This window comes from Pan paniscus, chromosome 13, assembly GCF_029289425.2.
Source record: "Pan paniscus chromosome 13, NHGRI_mPanPan1-v2.0_pri, whole genome shotgun sequence".
NCBI classification, from domain to species: Eukaryota; Metazoa; Chordata; class Mammalia; order Primates; family Hominidae; genus Pan; species Pan paniscus.
This window is the reverse complement of record NC_073262.2, coordinates 84,842,873-84,865,504: the sequence shown is the minus strand read 5'-3', so window position 1 is coordinate 84,865,504 and position 22,632 is coordinate 84,842,873. Positions and strand designations below refer to the sequence as shown.

The following is a 22,632-nucleotide window of genomic DNA, read 5'->3' as shown; positions in this document are numbered from 1 at the left end:
AGAAAAATCTAGATGACCTTAGATTTGGTGATGACTCTTTAAATATAATATCAAAGGCACAATATATGAAATAATAAATTGATAAGTTGGATTTCATTAAAATTAAAAATTTATGCTCTACCAAAGACACTATCAAGAGACTAAAAAGACAAGCCACAGACTGGAAGAAAATATTTGCAAAGAACATCTGATAAAGCACTGTTATCCAAAATATACAAAGAATGCTTAAAACTCAACAATAAGAAAACTAACAACCTAATTTAAAAATGAACCAAAAACTTTACCAGTCACTCCAGCTAGGAAGATATACAAATGGCAAATAGGCATATGAAAAGATATTCCATATCATGTCATCAGAGAAATCCAAATTGAAACAATGAGATACCAAATAGATCAATAGGCAATACACATCTATTAAAATGGCCAAAATCCATAACACTAACACCACCAAAAGCTGGTGAGAATGGAGCAGCAGGAACTCTCATTTATTGCTAGTAGGCATGAAAACTGGTATAGCCATTTCGGAAGACAGTTTACCAATTTATTACAAAATTGAGACTACTCTTACCATATGATCCATGAATTGCACTCCTTGGTATTTACTCAAAAAAATTACAAACACATTCACACAAAAACTTATAGCACAGATACTTATAGCAGCTTTATTCATAATTGCCAAAACTTGGAAGCCAGCAAGATGTCCTTCAGTAGGTGACTGAATAAATAAACTGTGGTATATGCAGACAAGAAAACTTGAGTGCAGCAAGGAAATTAGCTATCAATCGGTGAAAAGACATGAAGGAAACATGAATGCATATTACTGAGTGAAAGGAACCAATTGTATTATCTTCTTCTCACACTGCTATAAAAAGCTGGCAGAGAATGGATAACTTATAAAGAAAAGAGGTTCAATTGACTCATAGTTCCAGATGCCATACAGAAGGCATGGCTGGTGAGGCTGGGAGGCCTCAGGAAACTTACAGTCATGGCAGAAGGGCGAAGGGGAAGCAAGCATATTTTCATATGGTGGCAAGAGAGGGAGTGAAGGGGGAAGTGCTGCACACTTTTCAGCAACCAGATCTCATGAGAACTCACTCATTATCATGAGAACAGCAAGCGGGATACTCACCCCCATGATCTAGTCACCTCCTATCAGGTCCCTCTACCAGTACTGGAGATTACAATTCAATATGAGATTTGGGCGGGGGACACAGATCCAAACCATATCAAATAATATGCTTGGCTCTGTGTCCCCCACCCAAATCTCATGTTGAATTGTAATCAACATTTGGCTCATAATATGGTTTGGCTCTGTGTCTCTCATCCAAATCTCATGTTGAATTGTAATCCCATAATTCCCATGTGTTGTGGGAGAGACCCAGTGGGAGATAATTGAATCATGGGGGTGGTTTCCCCCATACTGTTCTCGTGATAGTGAATAAGTCTCACCAGATTTGATGGTTGGATAAGGGGAAATCTGTTTCACTTGGTTCTCATTCTCTCTCTTGCCGCCACCATGTGAGACTTGCCTTTCACCTTCCACCATGATTGTGAGGCCTCTCCCCAGCCATGTGGAACTGTAAGTCCAATAAACCTCTGTCTTTTGTAAATTGCCCAGTCCTGGGTATGTCTTTATCAGCAGCTTGAAAATGGACTAATACATTATTCCACTTCTGGCCCCTCCTGAATCACATGTCCTTCTCATATTTCAAAAAACCAATCATGCCTTCCCAACAGTCCCCAAAAGTCTTAACTCACTCCAGCATTAACTCAAAAGTCCAACTCCAAAGCCTCATGTGAGACAAGGCAAGTCCCTTCCACCTATGAGCTTGTAAAATGAAAAACAAGTTAGTTACTTCCGAGATATAATGGGGTTACAGGCATTGGGTAAATGCTCCTATTCCGAAAGGGAGAAATTGGCCCAAACAAAGGGACTGTAGGCCCCATGCAAGTCTGAACCCCAGCAGGACAGTTATTTAATCTTAAAGCCCCCAAATAATCTTTTTGACTCCATGTCTCATATTCAGGGTATGCTGATGCAGGGGGTGTGCTCCTACGGCCTTGGGCACTCCACCTCTGTTGCCCTGCAGGGTACAGCCCCCATGGCTGCTTTCACTGGCTGGCGTCCAGTGCCTGTGGCTTTTCCAGGTGCACAGTGCAAGCTGTCGGTAGATTTACCATTCTGGAGTCTGAAAGACAGTGGCTGATATGGTTTGGCTCCGTGTCCCCACCAAATCTCATCTCAGATTGTAATCCCCATGTTTTGAGGGAGGGACCTGTTGGGAGGTAACTGGATCATAGGGACAGCTTCTCCCATGCTGTTCTCATAATAGTGAGGGAATTCTCATGAGATCTGATGGTTTAAAAGTGGCAGCATCCCCCCTGCACTCTCTCTCTCCTGCTGCCATTTAAGATGTGCCTTGCTTCCCCCTTTGCCTTCCATCATGATTGTAAGTTTCCTGAGGCCCCTGCCCCCGCCAGCCATGCAGAACTGTAAGTCAATTAAACCTCTTTCCTTTATCAATTACCCAGCCTCAGGTACTATCTTTATGACATTGTGAAAATGGACTAATACAGTAGCCCTCTTCTCACAGCTCCACTAGGCAGTGCCCCAGTGAGGACTATGGGGACTCTAACCCCACATTTCCCCTCCACACTGCCCTACTAGAGGTTCTCCATGAGGCCTCTGCCCCTGCAGCAGACTTCTTCCTGGATATTCAGGCATTTCCATACATCCTCCGAAATCTAGGCAAAGGCTCCCAAGCCTCAATTACTACTGTCTGCATACCTACAGGCCTAATACCATGTAGAAGCCACCAAGGCTTGGGGCTTTCACCCTCTGAAGCAATGGCCTGAGCTGTACCTTGTCCTCTTTCAGCCACGACTGGAGCTAGAGCAGCTGGGATGTCCAGGATGCATGCACAGAGCAGTGGAGGCCATAGGCCTGGCCCATGAATCCATTTTTCCCTGCTAGGCCTTCAGGCTTGTAATAGGAGGGGCTGCCATGAAGGTCTCTGAAATGCCCTGGAGACATTTTCCCCATTGTCTGGGCTATTAACATTAGGTTTCTCTTTACGTATGCAAATTTTTGCAGCCTTGAATTCCTCCCCAGAAAATGGGTTTTTCTTTTCTACCTCATGGTCAGGCTGCAACTATTTTAAACTTTTATGCTCTGCTTCTCTTTTAAATATAAGTTCCAGTTTCAGGTCATTTCTTTCTTTATGCAAATGAGCATAGGCTTTTAGAAAAAGCCAAACCACATCTTGAACACTTTGCTGCTTAGACATTGCTTTCACCGGATACCCTAAATCATCTCTCTCAAGTTCAAAATTCCACAGATTTCTAGAGCAGGGGCACAATGCCATCAGTCTTTTTGCTAAAGCATAGCCAGAGTGACTTTTACTCAAATAAGTACTCAAATACTCAGAGTCCCAAATAAGTTCCTCATCTCTAGCTAAGACCTCCTTATCTCTACCTAAGACGTCCTCAACCTAGTCTTCACTGTCTGTATCACTATCAGTATTTTGGTCACAACCATTCAACAAGTCTATATGAAGTTCCAAACTTTCCCATATCTTCCTCTTTTTCTGAGCCCTCCAAACTGTTTCAACCTCTGCCCATTACCCAGTTCCAAAGTTGCTTCCACAGTTTTAGGTATCTTTATAGCAATACCCCACGCTTAGTACCAATTTTCTGTATTAGTCCATTCTCATACTGCTATAAAGAACTACCTGAGACTCAGTAACATATAAAGAAAAGAGGTTTGATTAACTCACAGTTCCACAGGTCATCCAGGAGGCATGGCTGGGAGTCCTCAGGAAACTTACAATCATGATGGTAGGGTGAAGAGGAAGTAAGCACATCTTCACATGGTGGCAGGACAGAGTGCAAAGAAGAAAGTGCTACAGGCTTTTAAACCACCAGATCTCATGAGAACTAACTCACTATCACAAGAACAGCATGGGGGAAGTCTGCCCCCAAGATCCAATCACCTCCCACCAGGTCCCTCCCCTAACACTGGAGATTACAATTCAACATAAGATTTGGGTAGGGACACAGAGCCAAACCATATCAGCAACATACTATATGATTCCATCTACATAACATTTTGAAGAAGGCAAAACTATGGAGACAGTGAAAAAAATCAGTGGTTGCCAGGGTTAGGGGAGAGAAAGGGATGAAGAGGTGGAGCACAGAGGGATTTGGGGCAGAGAAACTACTCTGTATGGTACTATAATAGTAGATACATGTCATTATTCACTTGTCTAAATGCATAGAATGTACAACACCAAGAGTGAACCCTAATGTAAACTGTGGACATTGGATGATAATGATGTGTCTATGTAGGTTCATCAATTGTAACAAAAATACCACTCTTGTTGGGGATGTTGACAATGGGGGAGGTTACGCATGTGTGGAAGAAGAAAGTACATGGGAAATTTTGTACCAACTTCAATTTTGCTGTGAGCCTAAAACTTCTCTAATAGAGTTTATATAAAATTTTAAAATATCATACAGTAAAAAATAAAAGAAACTAAGTACTTCCATAATTCTCACTGTTCAATTATAGGATGTTTTCTGGTCAGATGACTTGATACTTGAGTAAGTCTTATTAGACATTCATGATGTCTAAAGAAATCCTCTGTTGGGCATTTTGTTTTTAATTCTTAGGTCAGATGTTGCCATTTTGTATAATGATCGCTCTGTCCTTGAGAATCACCACGTGAGTGCAGCTTATCGACTTATGCAAGAAGAAGAAATGAATATCTTGATAAATTTATCCAAAGATGACTGGAGGTGAGTTTCAGAGAAAACCTAGAGGAAATTTAATTTCAGGAAAGGAATCAATTATGTGATTTAAAGTCAAGAAAAAAGATGAAAGTCGATGCATTCCCCAAATTACAAACTTAATTACTGTCGACTGGATGACTCTGAGAAGGATTAGTACTTAGGGACTTTGTTCAGAGCCAGACTGTGTTAAAGGGACCTGAAGTATTTCCAGGTCAACTCAACATCCATATGTCTGAATAAGACCACATATAACACAACAAATAATTTTATATACATAATTACACACTCTCTGGAATGGAGCTCTGCTCAATTTTTATCAATATGGGGTGTTACATAAATTCAAAATTTTGGCATTATATTCATTCTTTCATATATTTTTTTTAAAAGATGTGGAGTTAAGGTTTTTTTAAAAACAAAACGTTAAACGTGGGAAAAAAATTCCAATATACTAAAATGACCCAAGTGCAGAGGAAATCTTACATGTTTCTCCAAAGCATCTGTTTGCTTGAAAAAAATTACATGGTATATTGATACTTGTTGCTATGTAGGGAAAAATAACAAGATGTACCCCCATCCCTCTTATAACCTTTCTTCTCTTTTTTTTGATCCTTTGGTCATTATCATCTCCTTCAATTGACAATAGGGTTGCTGGACTTCACAAATAAAAGTAAAGGACAATCAATTAAATATGAATTTCATTAATCATAGAATCTTCTTAGTATATGTCCCTAATATTCTATGGGACTCTCTTATAGTAAGAACAGAAAAAGGCCTGTATTTATCTTTAACAACAATCTTATTAAAAGTCATTTAATTGACTAGAAAAGGTTTCCAATTGAATGTAAATATCAAAGGTTTTTGCTTTCATTTTTGTTTTTTTAAATCAAGGTAAAAAGAAATATCCAAAAGGAAAGTGACAATAAAAACATTAAAAAACGTAAAAGATAAAAATCAGAGTTTAAAATAAGCCTAAATCTCCTGTGAGCACTTTTTCAAATTTTCAAAGTTTCCTGGTTCTTCAAGGCCATATCTAGAAATATGGGCTCATTTTTGCAACTCTAGAAAATGCTGTCAGGTAGAGGGAAGGTGGAACTTTCTTTTGGAGACACAGTTCAGGCCTTTCATTTTACAGTTGACCCTTGAACAATACAGGGGTTGGGGCACCCCCATTCAACTGAAAACCCATGTATACCTTTTGACACTTCAAAAACTTAACTACTAATAGCCCACTCTGGATAGGAAGCCTTACCAATAATATAAAAGTTGATAAATACATAATTTGTATGTTATTTGTATTACATACAATATTACTACAATAAAGTAACTAGAGAGAAGAAAATGTTATTAAGAAAGTCATAAAGAATAGAAAATATATTTACTGTTTATTAAGTGGAAGTGGGTCATCAAAAAGGCCTTCATCCTCTGTCTTTATGTGGAGTGGGCTGAGGAGGAGAATGGAAGAGGAGGGATTGGTTTTGCTTCTCAGGTGTGACAGAGGGGAAAAAATATGTGTACGAGTGGTCCCACACAGTTCAAACTTACGTTGTTCAAGGGTTAACTGTATTCTGCAGGAAATAGTAGCCCAAGAGGATTTACAGTCTAGAAATGCCAGGATCTAACTGTGAAAGAATTTTAAAGAGACCACTGTTGGGTTATGTAGCGATTAGATGGGCAAAGGTAGGAACAAGCAGACAAGTTCTGAGATATTTCCTAAAGCCTAAGAGAGATTATTTACATCTAGGGTATTAGTTTATTTTCTTAATCAGTGATTACCATTCCCATAGATAATTTTTATAATATTAATTTCTGTTGTTATTCAAAGAAATAAACCTTTTTTCCTCAAAGTTCACTTTGTTGCTATTTCAGTGTGATTTTATTTCCTATTATATTTTGTTATTTACCATTTTAAATATTTTATTCTAATAGTTTATTGCTGTAATTGTCTAAGTTTCTGTTTGGTAACTTCAGAGTCATTTTAATTGAATGTTTTTAAAGAATTGTTTTAACAAATAGTGTACATATTATATACATTTTAGAATTTAATAGATTCAACACTTTCCAAAAATCTATAAAATACCTATTTGATGCTATACGTTTGATAACATTTTACTAAGAATTAAAATATGGATATCTTCTTAAAGACTGATGTTTTCTGTTTACATATCTGTTTATTTCTTAAAGTACTTTTAGTAAAAATAAATGCATTAATTTAAAAGTTTTCACAAGAAAATTTTATAAATTATGTTTTCTTATTTTGCCTAATTATTGACATATTATTAGTTGGTTATTGATAACATCTAGCATTTACTGATCATTTATATACAAAGCACAATATACTTATTAGATTCTATTGATTTCCTTAAACTCTAATCTCATTTTCCTTAGCAAACATAAATGTTCTTATTCAGTTGCTTTTCAAATATGGGTCTTGTCATATTTTCAGTGAAGAAAATGTAATTGAGAATAATTTTATTAATAGCTTCCTTTCCCTTACTACTTGAATAAAAGTAAGTAAGCAGAGTATTGATTCTCATGGCTTCTATCTAAAAATTCAATAGAAATGTTGAGTGCTCATGATTTTCAGCAAGAACCATCAATATGTAGTTTTTTTTTTTTTTTTTTTTTTCAGACGGAGTCTTGCTCTGTAGCCCAGGCTGGAGTGCAGTGGTGCAATCTCGGCTCACTGCAAGCTCTGTCTCCTGAGTTCATGACATTCTCCTGCCTCAGCCTCCCGAGTAGCTGGGACTACAGGTGCCCGCCACCAGGGCTGGCTAATTTTTTTTTTGTATTTTTGGTAGAGACGGGGTTTCACCGTGTTAGCCGGGATGGTCTCGATCTCCTGACCTCGTGATCCACCCGCCTCGGCCTCCCAAAGTGCTGGGATTACAGGCGTGAGCCACCATGCCCGGCCAATATGTAGTTTTTTTAAAAAAGCAATTAAATAGATTATATCATCTTTAAGTAAAATATCTTTGTGCAAGATCGTAATTCAAGTTTCCTTCACACTTTTGGTTCAGCTTATCCTACTGGCCACACCACACAATGAAAATGAAATATGTTTTCCAGTACAAGTGACTTTTTTAACTTATCTGTATAGAGCAAACAAGGAATTGTGGAACGTGCAAGGCTTTGCTGGGGTGCCTTATTTTCTACTAAGTGTGAGGCTTTGTGACATGGTTATTGTATTTACAGTGCCTTGGTTAAAATAGTCAGTAATACCAATGGCTCTCTTTATGTTAGGGAGGGTCAGATCCCAAAAGCTTAAACAGAAAATCACTACTCACTTTAGCATCTTGGTTTCTCTAGGGTTCTTATGATGGAAGCTTGGCACAGAGGAGTGGTCCATGTGTCTGCTTTGGAAGTGGGACCTCTTGCGTTGAATCTTATCTGAGCCATGTACCAGCTGTGTGACTGGGTGACTCAGTCTCCTTTGGGGGGAAATATTAATGCTCCCTCAGGATTGTTAGAAGGATTAAATGTCTTTGTATACATACAAAGCAACTAGTTGCTAAAGTATTTTATTATCGGTATTATATGAAGACATTTAATCCTTACAGTTCAGTGCCTTGCTGAATAAATACTGAATGAATAGCACTGGTTTTATTAATAGTAGTAGTTTTGATTAAAAATGCAAAATGAAGAAGAATCAGATAGGGTCTTGAAATCTCATGCTCTTCTTATCTCTGTCTCTTCTCTGAGACATCAAACCTTTTAGTTTGGTTGACATGTGGATTTAGAATAGTCTCAGGCCCCATTGGACTACTTTTTTTCCTCAAAGCACTGAAATACTATATAATACTGTATTTGGAATAGTTTTTCTTTAAAATGGCTAAAGTTCCTTTCAGATTAAAAATAATAATATTTAGGAATTATGACTGCAGAAGAGTTGTGGGAGTGAGAAGGGAAAACACTAGCTCTTCAGGGAGGTGTGAACATCGTTGCCATTCTCGCTGCTGGCAACTTCTTAGATCCATGACAGTTAAAAGGTAAAATAATATCAAACTTGTGTGTGGACTTTCACATTTAAAAAGTAGCATCTTTTGTGTTCATATCCATTAAGAACTATAAAACATGGTGAGTGATTATTTATTGAAGTGTTCCACTTCAGAACAATAAATGGCTGAATGAACCTTTCTCCTTTTGGTGACTCTGCAGGGATCTTCGGAACCTAGTGATTGAAATGGTTTTATCTACAGACATGTCAGGTCACTTCCAGCAAATTAAAAATATAAGAAACAGTTTGCAGCAGCCTGAAGGGTAGGTTTTGTTTTGTGGTTTTTTTTTTTTTTTTTGGTCATGTTAAAGTTCCAGGGGCTTGGCCTCAGAAAAGACTGTAATTGTTTCCTTTGTTTTGAATAATATAAGCATGTCCTTGGTTTGACAGGATTGACAGAGCCAAAACCATGTCCCTGATTCTCCACGCAGCAGACATCAGCCACCCAGCCAAATCCTGGAAGCTGCATTATCGGTGGACCATGGCCCTAATGGAGGAGTTTTTCCTGCAGGTGCCTCTTTCACACTCTGTGCAAATGTTTTTGGAAATAGTGACTGTGCATATTAGCGTACACCTTTTCTGTATGGAATCCAGGGCTTGTGACTTACTATTATCAACTGGCCACCTACACATTCTTGGGGGTTTCAGCAAAATTTATTAGTCTATCAGAAAGGTGTATTAAGTCTATGTAGTGTGATACATGTTTTAAAGAGATTCAAATTTTGGATCTGAGATGCTACTGTCAGGAAAGAAAAATAAAGGCAGCTAAGAATTGTTATCTGCTGTTAAGACGTAAGTGCCACAGCAGAGACAGCAAATAGCTTTCATAATAGAAAGAGTAGATAAGGATATATAACAGTTCTGCATAAATCTTGTTGGCCAGAATTTTAATGGAGGCCAAGAAATATTGCTTTAGCTGGGTGGACACATGCCTAACTGAAATAGGCAACAACAACAACAACAACAAAAATCTAATGTTACGTCAGAAACAAGCCCGGATAAGGATTGTGACTGGCGTTCTCTGCCACAAGTACACATCTTTTCTTTATACATGTCCCTGTTTTGCAACCCCCACAATCCAAGCTGGAGTGCTACAATACAAATGTGATGCTAACCACTCAGAGTTAGCATCAAATTGCACAAATTAAGGGCTCAGTCTTCCACAAGATTGGCTCTACTTCAGATGCCAGCTGCAAATGGGGCTGTGGGACACCAGCACTTCTGACCAGCCAGTTACAAGTTCAGTGGTTCCCACAACCCTCTCTAGGTTTGATAACTTGCTAGAATGACTCACAAAACTTCAAAAGTGCTATCCTTACAATTACAATTTTATTATAAAGAATACAATCCAGGCAGAGCCAAATGAAAAGGCCCATAAGGAAAGGCCTGGGAGGGTCTTGGATGCAGAGCTTCCTTGCTATTTCCAGTGGAGTTAGCGAGTACCACCATCCTGCCTTGTCAATGTTTTCACCATCCAGGAAGCTCTACTGAGCTTTCCTGTCCAGAGTATTTATCAGGGTTTCATTACATAGGCATGGTTGATTAAACCATTGGACATGCGATTGAACTCAGTCTCCAGCCTCACTTCCTTCCCAGATATCCCCTGGCTGGCTTAAAGTTCCAACTTTCTAATCATGTGGTTGGTTTCTGGTGACCAGGCCCTATGCTGAAACTATCTAGGGCATAGGCCCAGAGTTGCCTCATTAGCATAGAGTCGCCTATCACTCATGAAATTCCACAGGTTTTTGAAGCTCTGCTAGGAACTGGGAATGAATATCAGATAATTTTGTTTTATTATATCACAGTCCCACTTAGAGAAGTTCTTTTATTTCTGTATTTTCAGATTATTTCATTTCTCAGTATTGTTCTTTATTTTGAAAGTTTGTTCATTAATTTTATACCTGTTCTGAAGATATAAACACCAAATATATTACTATGTTTGGATGACTCACGTTTCTGTCTCCCATTGTTGATGGACATAATGTGTGGTATTTTGAAAGTTTGTTCATTAATTTTATACCTGTTCTGAAGATATAAACACCAAATATATTACTATGTTTGGATGACTCACGTTTCTGTCTCCCATTGTTGATGGACATAATGTGTGGTTTCATTTTTATATTGCAATTTATATTCCTAGAGAAAGTTACTGAGTAGCATCTTACTAAATTCAAATATTTTGGTCCTAAAAATAGTATTGAAAAATATTTTAATAATTTACTTTGTGCTAAAAAAATACACTAAATGTAAAAACCTACCAAATTCTAAAGGTCAACTGCTTATTATGGTCAATTAAAAATTATAATGATATACTCAATCAATCAACCAGAGATCTTTCTGTATAGCCCTGTGACATTAGAGATGCAAAAACAGAAAAATAAAGAGATACAAAGATTTTTCAGGTTAAGAAGAAATTTTTAAATATCTTAAGTTGAATGATTTTGAAAACATAATATTTGAAAATTGTTGGATGCAACTGAAGCAGTGCTTAGGGGAAATTTTATAGTTTCACATACTTACATTAGAAAAAAATGTGTAATAAAGTAAGTTATATCTGTTTCACCTTAAGAAGCTAGAAATTAAGAAAATTGAATCAAAATAAGTTGATGGAAGGATATAATAAATATAAAAGCCAAAAACAGTGAAACAGAACAAAGACAAACAATAACAAAAGTTAATAAAGATAACAGTTGGCTCTCCGAAAAAGTAATGAAATTACTTGCAGGATCAAAAAGAGGAAAAAACTATAAATGAAAGAGAGAATATCATTATAGAGCCTGTATTCATCAAAAGGGTGAGGAATATTATGCACAATTTATGCCAATAAAATTGAAAACTTAGATGAAATTGTCAAAATTTTTGACAGATATAAATTACCAAAACAGACACAAGAAAAAATCATGTAGTCTGAATATTCATATATCTGTTTCAAAAGTTGAATTTGTACTTTAACTCTTCTTATGAAGAAAACTCTAGGCTTAGATGACTTTAATTCTTATTTCCGATTTCAATTCTCAATATTCAATTCAATTGAGAGATGGAGAATTTTCTCAAACATTTCAGGAAGAAATAATGCCAGTTTTACACAAATTCTTTTATGACATAGAGGAAGAGGAAAATTTGACAGCATAATTCTCGACATTACCTGACAAAGACTTTTCAAGTAAAGAAAATTACACATCCACATCTGCCATAAAACTGAAAGAGAAATTTTTTTAATTTTTAAAATTTTTAGCAAATCAAATCCCGCAATTTAGTAAGATAGTGCATATCATATCATAACTTGAGTCAGTTTAATATTAAAAAATTAAGGTAATTCACCATATTAAAGGAAATAAAGGAAAAAATATATTATCAACCCTATAGATGTGCAAAATGCATTTGACAATATTCGACAGACATTAATTATAAAAACTGTTAGTAAACTAGAAGTAGAAGACCTTTCTCAACCTGATCAAAGGTCTATAGCTAATGTGATACTTCACAATGAAATATTGAACATTTTTATTTTAAGATCATTATAGATACTCTTACCACTTCTATTCAACATTGCATTTGAAGTTCTAGCCAGTGTAGGAAGGTAATAAAAAACAAAGTATAGTTTGAATAAAAATAAATAAAACTGTTATTTGCAGAAACATGAGCATCTGCATAGAAAACCTCAAGAGATCTACAAAAGGCTACTAGAATTAATAAATGAGTTTATTAGTTGTAGAATCAATTGTGTTTCTGTATGCAAGCTGCAAACAATTTGAAAATAAAAATTGAAAACAGTATGCTTTATAACAGCATAAAATAATAAAATATTCGGGGAAACCTTTAATTAAATGTATATGAAACCTCCACACTGCAAACCACAAAATATTGTTGACAGAAATTTTAAGACCTATATAAATGGAGAGATATGTTAATGACTGAAAGACTCAATATTTCTAAGATGTCAATTCTTACAAATTTTTAATAAATTTAGCATAATCTTTATCAGAAATTGTAACAGGCTTATTTGTAGAAGTTGAAAGGCTGATTCTAAAATCTGTATAGAAATATAAGAGTCTAAGGCAGCTAAAACAATTTTGAAAAAGATTAAAGAAGTTGGAGGACTTACACTTCCTCCTTATGTGAGTTAGTATAAAGCTACAGTGATCAAGGCACTGTGTTATTGGCATAGGGCATAGGGCTAGGCAAATAGATCATTAAAATAGAGGAGTGATTTCAGAAACAGGCTCATATATATAATGTCATGTGATCTTTACAAAGGCACCAAAACAACTACATGGGGAAAGGAAAGTCTTTCCACAAAAGGAAATGGAACAGCAATTAGTGAATATATGGGAAGAAAAGGAAACTTGTCCCCTACCTACACCTTAACACAAAAACTAATTCAAAATTAAGGAGTTTAAGACAAAACCTAAAACTATAAAGATCTTAGAGGAAAACGCAAGAGAAGATCTCTCTAATCTTGGGGGTAGGTAAATATTTCTTAGAGAAGACACATAAAGCATTACCCATAAAAGAAAAAAAAAATGAAGTGGAAAAAAGCAAAACTCAAAACTTCTGATCTTCCAAAGGCACTATTAAGAAAATGCAAACCATAGACTGAGAGAAAATATTTGTACTACAAATATCTGTCCAAGGACTTGTGTCCAATTGCATATAGAACTCCAACAAATCAATAGTAAAAAGAAAATCAGGCCAATTTGAATGGATATTTTATAAAAGGAAATGTACAAGTAGGTAATACTTACATACAAGTATGTTCATTTTCTTTACTTATCAAAGAATTATAAATTAAACCATAATGAAATATCATATAGCCCCATGAGAATGACTAAAATTAAAATAATTGACAATATAAGGTGTTACCAAAAATGAGGAACAACTGGAGGTATCATACATACATCACAGGTGGGAGGATAAATTATTACAATCACTCTGGAAAACTACTGGATATCATCTACTGAAGTTAATATGAAGGGATAGTTAATATCCCTTAGGACCCAGCACTTTTACCCCTAGATAAATGAGTATTTATGCCCACCAAATGTCTTATATAGGAGTAGTCATTATACTACTACTTACAAAAACTCAATGCTAGAAACAGTCCAAATATTCATGAAAAATAGAAATGGATAAAAAATAAATCATGGTACAGTCATACAATGGAATATCAAGCAACAATAAAAAATAGACTAATGATACAAATGACAATAAATCTCAAAATAATACATACTATAAACCAATTTATATGAAGTTCAAAAATTGGCAAAATTAATATATGGTGATAGAAATCAGAACAGTAGGTGCCTATATGGGTTAGGATTCCTTGGACGAGGTTAAGGCAACTTTCTGGGGGTAATGGAAATGCTCTATATCTTAATCAAGTATTATACAAGTGTTCCTGTTTATACCCTTCAGATTTGCCCATAAATTTCCCTTTAATTTTTTTTTAAAAAAAGTATATCATAATGAAGGTAGCTCATCTCTGACTTAAAGAAGACCCTAAAAAAATTACTGTGGGAAAAAACACAACTAAAATCCCAGAGACTCCTGAAGATTACCATTAGATCTCCAAATAATATCACGATTTGTATTATCCTTTTGTTTTACTGATTTCAAAACAGACAAAGAATACCTGACAGGATCATGAGATTAGTAAATTCAATGAAATTGAGTTCAGATCTGTTGAAAGTTCACCAATTTCTGGATTTTTAAAAGTAAATGATTTTCAAATCCCCTTCAGAAACATATGCAGCAAAACAGAAAAATGTGGAGCTAAAGGTCAAAATAATTAAGTGTATACTGCCAACAAATATGTCTTTCAAGCAAAACAAGTTTTTCTTTATGAAACTTAAACTGAAATATGATATTGATTCCAACAGGCAAAACGTTTTCTTGCATTGAACTAACTAAATAAATCCCATATTACTCTCACTTATTCTTAGTCATACTGCATAATGTACACCTTTGGAGGTAAATAAGCAATGAACCTGAAACTCCTTGCTGTATGCATTTCTCTGATTTGACATAAGATATTGAACTGTGTCTATGTATCTATGCAGATGTCCTAGAAATTAGCAGGACTGCAGTGGTTCTTGTATGTTTTATTTTTGTTCATCCTCACATAGCCATCTGTAAAACTGTCACTTTGTCAGACCCACAGTACTGATACCATTCTGCTCTGCATTTAGCCAAGGTGACTGGGTTTTTCATCTTGGACAGTGAAAACAGCACTTTTACAAAGCAATTTGCAAATATATGTCTTCATTCCTTTGGAAGGTACTAAGAAGCTAAATACTGTGTCTTAAATTCCACTGGCTGTGCTAGAGATTTTGAGGTAAATCAAAGGAGGTCTGTCCAGAGCTCATTATGGTGCTCAGCTACAGTTTAAATGTAAACATCTTGTGTTTCTTGTTAAAGACTGTATTTTATGTACATTGGTCAAACATAAGAAGCCTAATAATGCGAATTAGAGAGATAATTGGACTTGACTTCAGAAAACTCAAGGGTAGGCCCTAGCTTCTCATTCTTCCAGGGGTGGGAGACATGAGTCTTCCCCTTCCTGTCTCTATACACCTTCTTACCTTTTCCCATCCTGCCTACTTCCCAGGATGATTGTGAGGAGCAAAGTGATAGAACAAAAGTAAGAGGGCTTCAAATGTGAGGAATTGGTGGTATTTGTTATCCTGCTAGTCTATTTTAAGCTTTATACTTTCCGAGGCAAGGTATCAGTATACTACACCATTGCTTATGAAGTATTTTGTTGTTTGATAGTTACTTAACGCTGAATTTCTAAAGATCTGGGCACAATTTAAAAGCACATTTCCAACACAATCATCAAGTTTAAAAAGTAACCAATTAAGAGAAGTATTTTCCTTTTTGCTCTGCAGAATGTAATGCTAGACTTGCAATTCCTTCTATTGGTTTTGAACAAAATTAGAGCCTGGATAGAAATTCAAAAAATCAGAAAAGTAGCAAAGGAAAGAGCTGATTTTTAGAATTTTTCAAGAGCAACCTTTCAAGAAAGGTTCCTGTGTGTGTGTGTGTGTGTGTGTGTGAATATTTCAGAAAAATGCAGAGAAATTTTGTGATGTGTTAACTTCTAAATCATTTTCTTATTAGTTTGTCTACCGAACTCATTTTATTTAACAAATGGACTCAGACACTAAGAATTTTTTAAATGCTGTATATTTCTGGAAGACAAGCTATTTGTATTATTCTTAAAAATCCCATCAACGTTATCCCATTCTTTAGTGCTACTACTTTAGTTTCACCCTCTAAAGCCATGAGAAACTAGCCAGAGATCAGAATTGTATCCAGAATTTGCAGTCTTGAGAAACGCTGATTTCTGACTCTTGAATAAGCTGCTAATGGTAAAAGGCAGTAGAGCGAGTTCTCATTTCCAAGGCATTTTCGCAACAAGCCTGTGATATTTATTAATACAATTAATGTCTCCTCGAGTTTTCATGCAGATCAACACACCTACTGACAGTAATGGGTAGATTTGGAAGATGCTGCTTTATTTTAACTATGACTGATAGGAGAGAGAGATCAATATCAGCCAAAAAAGTAATCATTGGTAAAAGAAGACAAGTTTTTGCTTTTTATTCTCCTCTTGAACACACATGTCAGGTTGGCAAGATAAGAAGTCAATGCAGTTAATTGTTTTACAAAAATAGTCACTTCCATCAAAATGTGCTTATATTTTAAACTAAATAACAATAACTACGTGAATTTTTTCCCTTCTTCAACTAGCTGTTTTGTGACACATGAAAAAAATCTATATTTGAACAAAATCTGCATTTATTAATCATTATTACCTTGTTAGCCAAGAAGAAAAAAATAATTAGAAATGCAAGTTATTTGGAAAGAAAGGTCAAAATGTTTACTTTACCTTGAATTGTATACAGTCAGGCCTCTCTATTTTTAAATGTTGTTAGAAGTAGTATAAAGTGTGTTATTTCAAAATAAATTTCATTGTCCATAGTAATACAAATGTACTTAGTCCATTCTCAGCCAAGGATCTGGCTTTTCAAAAAAATCATAAACATAACCCCTAAAATTACAGAAATGAAAAGAACTGTAGCTATGAGCCAAGATAACTTTAAATGTAAAAAAGTAAAGCTTTTAGTTTCAAGAGCCATAAAAGTACTATAAACACCGATTACACCAGGGGTTCTAATACTCCATAAAATATTTATAACATTCACAGAAATACAGTTATATCAGACCAATATTTTACTGAATGTATTAGTTGCTGTAATTATTAAATGCTTAAATGTTTTTCGTGGCATTCTTCGAATTTAGAAGGGCCCATTTGTAGAAGAAGTAAAGAAGGGTCATTAGAGGGCCTAAATTCCTTAAATTTTCCAAATAAGGCTAAATTAGTGCATGCTCCTCTCCTCTCCCAATCAAATTCTCTATAGAACCAGTGGTCTCTCAGATTTCACCCTCAGCCTTAGAATGTCTCCAAAGGCTGTCCTTAGGAGGAGTGTTTCCTAAGCCCCTGTCCCTGTGGTCAGGGGATTCCTGCATATTTGTTATCGACGTTGCTTCTTTCTCCAAAATTGACGTTTCAATGAAGAGTTTTCTCAAGATTTCTATACTTTACCCTGTCTTATCTTCTTCATTAAAACAAAACAAAACAAAACTGGCCAGGCGCGGTGGCTCACGCCTGTAATCCCAACACTTTGGGAGGCTGGGGCAGACGGATCACAAGGTCAGGAGTTCGAGACCAACCTGGCCAATATGGTGAAACCCTGTCTCTACTAAAAATACAAAAATTAGCTGGGCATGGTGGCAGGTGCCTGTAGTCCCATCTACTCGGGAGGCTGAGGCAGGAGAATCGCTTGAACCCAGGAGGCGGAGGTTGCAGTGAGCCGATATCATGCTACTGCACTCCAGCCTGGGCGACAGAGTGAGACTCCTCTCAAGAAAAAAAGAAAAACAAAAACAAAGCAAAACTATAGAAATTTTTTTGGTTTCAGAGAAATGCAAAAAACAAACAACAACAACAAAAAGGTGCTGTTAGGTCAATGGATTTCATACCTTATTAATGGCTGTCAGAGCACTTTACAATGGTAGGAAGGCATTTAAAAACAATTACTAGTTCTCTTACAGACTTTCAGAGAAGAAACCTGAAGGATCTCCAGGGAATTGTAAAGACAGGTATAAGCTGTGGGGCCTGAGAACCTCAGGCTGCCTTGAGTTTCCATTTCGATGGGACTAGTTTTTCTACTTACTCCTCATTTTTAAAAGTGTATTTTGGCCCCCTGAAGGCAGCATCCTCAAATGACAGCGAAACCTCTAAGAAAAATATAAACTCTTCTTTCACAATGCTTATTGCGATGACCTCTGCTTTTACCTTGATGGAAAATAAATATTCCCTATCCTGGGACAGAATGAGGAAATTATAAAGGTGGCCAAATCTATACTCAGAGATTCTAACATTCTCTTTATACAAAGTTCTAGTTCCTTCATAGTTTACCTACAGGGCCCCCTACTAATCTTGCACTCATGGCCTTTATTCACCCTAAAGAGTAAATAACACTTTGAAATATTTATAAATAAATTAAATAATTAATGTACTTTAGCATTCAATGTGCTTTGACAGTGAAAATTTAATATTCTAAATTAATTGTGAGGTACAGGAAGCAAATAGAATATAAAATCTCTTGCTCCATCTGTAGGAAGGTCATCCCTGCATGTATCTGTCAAATGCCTAAGCCCTATACGAAATATGTTGCCATTCAACATTCTATAAAATTTAGCTCAAGAAAGTGGCTGGGCACAGTGGCTCATGCCAGTAATCCTAGCACTCTGGGAGGCTGAGGCAGATGGACTACCTGAGGTCAGGAGTTTGAGACCACCTTCGCCAACATGGTGAAACCCCATCTCTACTAAAAATATAAAAAATTAGCTCAGCATGGTGGCAGGCGCCTGAAATCCCAGCTACTTGGGAGGCTAAGGCAGGAGAATTGCTTGAACCTGGGAGGCAGAGGTTACAGTGAACCAAGATTGCGCCATTGCCCTCCAGCCTGGGCAACAAGAGCGAAACTGTCTCAAAAAAAATTAAAAAATAAAAAAAAAAGAAAGTAAATCATCATAATGCCTTTCTCAGGCCAAAGTTATCATTTTGGGGCCAAAGAGCTTGTACCACAGAGTATAAAAATACATCTATTACATTTGTGTCCTTAAATGCCAGATAGCAGCATCTTGACAAAAAAAAAAAAAAAAAAAAGTTAAATATAGCTTAGCAGCATTTAATAGATACAATCTTATAATATTTAGGGTGGTGCAAAAATAATTGTGGTTTTTGCAATTTTAATTGCAAAAGATACAGCTGACTGTATCTTCTGATTCTAAGACTACTGACAATTTTAATTGCAAAAACCACAATTACTTTTGCACCAACCTAACAAATACACAAAAGAATAAAACGCAGTTGTATCAGCATATGTTAAATAAGCATCTCTAATATCAGGTTCCCAAAAGCCTATCGATAGCTTTATTTCTATTTTATTTCATCAATAGTAATATTAGTATTTACATTTTAACATAAATGATTGATGACATTATTCTTGCACCTTATCCTCAACATGTTAGAAACCAAATCCATAATAGTATTCAAATCTTTCCCCCACCCAGATATCTGGTTTCCATTAGTGGCATCAACAGACTCCTCCTTTCCATTCACACTGGAAGCCAAGGAGTCATCCTCAACTCACCCCAAGTCATCTCTCATACTGCAGACAAACTAATCTTTCAAAAGTGGAAATCCTTTCTTGTCAATTCCTTGCTAGGAAAAAAGAGGGAGAAAAAGCTGATCCCTCTCTATTACATGCTAAATTAAGCACTACTTCAATTTCCTGTGTTTTAAAACTATTCAATGTATGCATTAGACATCATAAATACCTTTAATTTGTACATATTGCATTCATGTTGTTGCTATTCTAAATTATGGATTTTTTTTTCTTTTTTTGGGGGGGGATGGAGTCTTGCTCTGTCACCCAGGCTGGAGTGCAGTGGTGCAATCTCGGCTCACTGCAACCTCTACCTCTTGGGTTCAAGCGATTCCCCGGCCTCAGCCTCCTGAGTAGCTGGGACTGCAGGCACATGCCACCACACCTAGGTAATTTTTGTATTTTTAGTAGAGATGGTGTTTCACCATGTTGGCCAGGATGGTCTCAATCTCCTGACTTCGTGATCCATCTGCCTCAGCTTCCCAAAGTGCTGGGATTACATGTGTGAGCCACCGTGCCTGACCTAAATTATGTTTCTTATTAGCTAAACTTAATGACTACTAAGTGTCAGGCACTGTCTTTATGCTTCATATAAATAATCTTAGATAACTTCAGGATAGATACTATTACATCTATTATATTTTATCCCTAAAACAAGTAAATCAAGATCACAAAATTAGGTAACAGATAAGGAGAATTCATTTCAGCAAAGGCTGTGCTGTGTCTGAAGTAACAGCAATAACCCCTAGACAGCAGCGATTCAGCTGACTGTATCTTCTGACTCTAAGACTAGTGGCATTAATAATTCTCTTCCATCTGTCCTTTAAGCTGAGTATAAATCGCAATTTCAAATGGAAATAGTGTTATTATTATCCAGAGGAATTAGGGGAGTTACTGGCAGAGGTCACAGAAATTCTTATTCCTTGTTTTCTCTGAGTTATGACATAGTGAAATGTTCCTGTTTGTAACTATTTTCCTACTTCTTTGATGGCCATATCTAGATTTTCCTCAACAATTCTGATTCCAGACTTTCTGTCTATAACTCTCATAATCAAAGGCATGGTTTAGGGGAACTGCTCTAGAAGATATTCTCAAAAAGTTGTAAAGCTACATGTTGACATGATGTTGTAAAGATTAGCATAGAAAGATGTTAATGGAAACAGAGTGAAAGGAAACCGTGGAGTCCTTACGTATTTTATCCTAAGTTATGGACTTAATGATGCAAGGCTGGTGTTGCTCATGAAGGTATACAGCCAATAAATTAGGAGAAAATAGAACCTAAAATGTTCTTTCAAATGGCCAGGAAATTGAAATGAACAAGAACAAGGAAGTATCCTCTCCTCTTTCTTTCATAAGCACATCCCCTTTAATGCAAAGGAAAGAACCAAAGTTTAATAAACCTTGTGATATTAAAGGTTTGACCAGAACAGCAACCTTTGTTTTAGAAGATGAAAATTTAATTACTTCTCATGAAGTAAAACCCCAATATAAATGGAATTCTTTAACATATGTGCTCAATTAATCTATTTTAGATGAGATCAAATAATAAAAAAATTGATATTTCAATTTTCTCCGAGAAGAAAACATTAAAATAAGTTTATGCACACTGAATGTAAGAATGTTGAAGAAATTCCTCATTATATGTTGTGGAAGATTTAACAAAACTTGGTTAATGGATAGAAAGGTGTTTCACATCATATACTTTTAATTTTGAAAAACAGTTCCATCACAAAATTTTGATAGTAAAGGTCTGTTGATATACTTGGCATAAATAAATTAGCTTGGATTGTTAATTAAATGTCAGATAACACATAAGATGGCTAGGTATTTTATGGTGACTTTGGAAAATTCCAAAAGCAAATGTTTGTTTCTTGAAAGTCAAGGGATTGTAATGCCAAAGCAAAGTCTCCAGGTACTGAAAACATTCCTCATTTTTCTCCCTGCAAAATGTCCCCAAATGGAGACCATCCAAGAAAAATTATGTAAACTTGGACCATAGCTTTTGGTTTTATAAATAAGAAAAAAGTATTGCTAATTAAGAAATGAAAGATGTGGCTTTTCTAGGCTTTATATCTTAGGTTGCTCATTATTTTAGCTTCTCCAACCCAAGTCTATATTAATGTGCTTTTCTTTCTCCAGGGAGATAAAGAAGCTGAATTAGGGCTTCCATTTTCCCCACTTTGTGATCGGAAGTCAACCATGGTGGCCCAGTCACAAATAGGTAATTCTGATGATTTGTGGTGGTGGAAAGTGAGTGTGTGCTTGTCAGTTTTCAAATGGGTAAACGATGTTGTTTAAAGGGGTAACTTGCATGAAAACCTCACTCCATATTCATGATATATTTGATTTTTAAATGGATCTATGTGGTGCTGAATAAGACTTATTGAAGCATTTTCACAAAATGAATTCAATAAAGCAACATTAGTAAATGTAATTGTTATCATGGTTGTAATCCTTTTACAAAATATAAAATTTTCTTGTGTGGGAGACCATTTTATGTTGTTTTGTTGCTGATTATTGTTTTCTGTAATTTAATTCTTTAGATATATAGGTCAACTCAATGAAAATGTTAGTGCACTTGTTCTATCACTAAGTTTCCATGGTATGCTTAATATAGTAGTGCACATTTCATTTGGAAAAATATTCTCTCATGATGTGAATAGATTAACCAACAACAGGAAATTTGCAAAATGATAATGCTCCCAACCACATTCATTCTTATCATCTGTATTTGTGTTGGGGACTTCAAGTCCAGTCCATTATTAAAACATGTGTTGCATGGCTCAAATACTTGTAATAATTATTCCCTAAGCCAGCATTTTTGTTACTGAACAATATGATCAATAAACACAAGGATCACTTCTTAGCTGTGTAGTTATGCTCCGGCACCACCCATCACAAAGCGTTGGGGAAAGCTGCCTGCTCTGACCTTTTCCCCTTCCCATCCAAGTTTCAACAGCTGTTTTTCTAGAGACCATAACACAGGTGCCTATCCTTGCTTAGTAAGTGTTAAATGTGGCAGGCTAAGGACCTGATGTGGCAAGCTAAGAATGGAAGTTTCTGAGGCTTGTTGCTGTAATGCAAATTGCTGCCATGTTAGTAGAGGTG

At 36.0% G+C, this 22,632-nt stretch overlaps 1 protein-coding gene across 18 annotated transcripts in view; it reads left to right on the top strand.

Annotated features, from left to right (window-relative positions):
* The window catches only part of PDE1A (phosphodiesterase 1A), a 395,424-nt gene that overhangs the window by 319,461 nt on the left and 53,331 nt on the right, over positions 1-22,632 (top strand). For all 18 annotated transcript variants that reach the window (XM_008977183.4, XM_063595222.1, XM_008977185.5 and 15 more), the window contains 4 exons: positions 4,672-4,797; positions 8,947-9,048; positions 9,176-9,296; positions 21,664-21,745. In XM_008977183.4, the coding sequence (XP_008975431.1) occupies positions 4,672-4,797; positions 8,947-9,048; positions 9,176-9,296; positions 21,664-21,745 (431 nt within the window). The remainder of the gene's footprint in view (positions 1-4,671; positions 4,798-8,946; positions 9,049-9,175; positions 9,297-21,663; positions 21,746-22,632) is intronic.